This window comes from Phragmites australis, chromosome 2 (genome assembly GCF_958298935.1).
Source record: "Phragmites australis chromosome 2, lpPhrAust1.1, whole genome shotgun sequence".
In the NCBI taxonomy this organism is placed as follows: Eukaryota; Viridiplantae; Streptophyta; class Magnoliopsida; order Poales; family Poaceae; genus Phragmites; species Phragmites australis.
The window spans coordinates 25,966,928-25,969,261 of record NC_084922.1 but is presented as its reverse complement, the minus strand read 5'-3'; the positions used below and the strand labels follow the sequence as shown (position 1 = coordinate 25,969,261).

At 48.3% G+C, this 2,334-nt stretch overlaps 1 protein-coding gene across 1 annotated transcript; it reads left to right on the top strand.

The window, feature by feature from the left end:
* LOC133909959 (uncharacterized) lies at positions 1-1,550 on the top strand. The gene is made up of 4 exons (XM_062352485.1): positions 1-199; positions 281-489; positions 568-1,043; positions 1,127-1,550. Exons 1-3 carry the CDS (start codon positions 149-151, stop codon positions 938-940), a joined length of 633 nt encoding a protein of 210 aa, XP_062208469.1. The 5' UTR covers positions 1-148; the 3' UTR covers positions 941-1,043; positions 1,127-1,550.
* The last annotated feature ends 784 nt before the right edge of the window (positions 1,551-2,334 follow it).

The following is a 2,334-nucleotide window of genomic DNA, read 5'->3' as shown; positions in this document are numbered from 1 at the left end:
CCTTCTTTAGCAGTGGACGTGGATTCAGCTTCCAGTGGGTAGGCCTGCTTGGGTGGAGAAGAAGCATTGGAGGTTTACTGTTGCCGACAGGAAGCCCACGTCAGCTTATCTATATGATAGAGTTGCCGTGTTAGTTGGCCGAAAGAAGATGTTGTACAAGTCATACAAAAATGAGTTAGACTACCTACAACTTGGACACGTAAGTGTTGGTTTAGAAGGGAATCGTAGGTTATGGTATTTTGATGTTTATTTGGCACTAATGGTTGGATCGCACTTGTAGGTTGAATGGACGCCATATCAATCTCAGGTGGTGCAAGCGATGGACTTGAACATCTTATGTATGCGAGATTCACACTTGTGGTTGATGAGATGCCCCTTGATTTGCTTCTATGCAGTCGAGTACCACCTCCCGCATAGGGTCATGAGGCAATTCGGGAGGTGGCAACCTTGTCCACCAAAGCCGTTCTCTACTAGCATTGACCTCTACAAGTATGTCTAATGTTTTCGTGTCTCCCCCTTTTTTCCATGTTACTTCATTGTATTGATGACTCCCTATATGTATGACAGAATGGATAGGCAAAAGTGTAAGAAGATTACAGACTGGCTTCACGAGCACCAGCACTACATCAACGAGTTCCATCACTTTGAAGCCAACAATGTCATTCAGCCCCTTGAGCACGATGTTGAACAATTCAACTGGCACCTTCAGTTGTATCATGCAAACTACCGTGTTCACTTGAGGCCTAGATGGACACAGGCGGATATGTTGGAGGACGAGTCCGACGATGAGGCGAACAATGAATTCGACAAGAGAGTTCGTGAAGGAACCGAAGTAGAGGGCGCCCCAGTTGCAGACTGGGTGGTAAGGCTTACTAATCGTCTCAATTGCACTTACATACTTTTTGTGTTAACTACATTACATATTTCAGTGAATTTGTAAATAGGCACACGAGCTGCTTAGGACTATCAATGAGGCCAGGCTTGCATTAGGGACACCCATTGGAGCTCCCAACGAGTCGATTACTCTTAGGCATTTCATTGAGGTACGTCAACGAACACGTGTTTTTGACCATGTGTTCTATGATTATTATTCGTAGTTCTCACTCCATACATTTCGTGATTGTAGCGTTTGTGTTCCAAGTGCCGCAAGATGGCTACCCGTCTTGGATGTCGTGGCCCCGTTGATGATGTTGTCCTTCCCCCACATCCAGCAGCCAGCGGGTCGAGGTCACGATCCTTCCCGTTCAGCAAGTGCTGCCACCTCGGGAGGTTCATGCCACAAGGGACTCGTGGCAAGTGAGTACAAGGAGAAGGAGGGAGACGTCAACCTATCCGAGGATGAAGAGGTCGAGGAGGAACAAGATGTGGAAGGCCCTGAGGAGATAGGACCATCCCAGCTTGCCGATGCACCATCGGGCTCTCAGGTGTCGCAGGCACGTCCTCGCAAAAAGCCCCATGACCGTTACATCGATCCGTCTCTAATGATTCAAGGGGAGCGTCATCACAAGTAGCCCAAGAAGTACACTCCTGGTACACATGCTCCGGGACGCCACCGCAGGCAATAGGTGAAATGCATGTGCTATGTGTATGACTCTGTCACTATGGCTATGTATGAAGTGTATGTGCATGACTCTGTCGGAATGTGTATGACTCTGTATGAACTCTATGTATGACTCTGTATGAACTCTGTTAAAACTCTATGAACAATCTGATATGTATGAACTATGGACTTGAATCTGTATGAAGTCAGTATGAAATCTGTTAAAACAATGAGCTGTGTAACTATGCAATGTGTTGGCTTGAGAAACTATGTCTGTGACTCTGCTGCTGCTGCTAGAATTCTGTGTGACAAGTGCCCGAAATGTGCCTTTGCCACGAATGCAAACTGGTGAGGATTTGCCTGGAATACAGGAATTCCGCGCCAAAGAAATTGGTGCGGCCCTACGGATGCTCCACACCAAATATTATGATGCGGACATATCAACCAAGCTACCCCCCACCAAAGTCTCTGTATCACTGGCGCTGGACTGTGAATACTCCGCGCCAAATTCTTTGGCGCGAAAGTGCTATTGTACATGAGAAGTCCAGTGCCATTGGCGTGAGCTATGAGCAGTCCAGCGCCAACGATACAGAGAGTTCAGTGGGGCCTGGGCGGTCGACCTATCCACGCCAAAGTATTTGGCGTGGGCTATGAACAGTCCAGTGCCAACGATACAGATAGTTTGGTGGGGGCTGGGAGGGTGACCTATCCGCGCCAAGGTATTTGGCGCGGGTCATGACCAGTCCAGCGCCAACGATATAGAGAGTTTGGTGGGTGGCAGTGCGGGGGACCTC

Coding starts and splice junctions, on each gene's coding strand:
- LOC133909959 (XM_062352485.1), top strand. CDS start 149: ATGTTGTACAAGTCATACAAAAATGAGTTAGACTACCTACAACTTGGA. Junction 200..280: donor ACTACCTACAACTTGGACAC/GTAAGTGTTGGT, acceptor TCGCACTTGTAG/GTTGAATGGACGCCATATCA. Junction 490..567: donor ACTAGCATTGACCTCTACAA/GTATGTCTAATG, acceptor TATGTATGACAG/AATGGATAGGCAAAAGTGTA.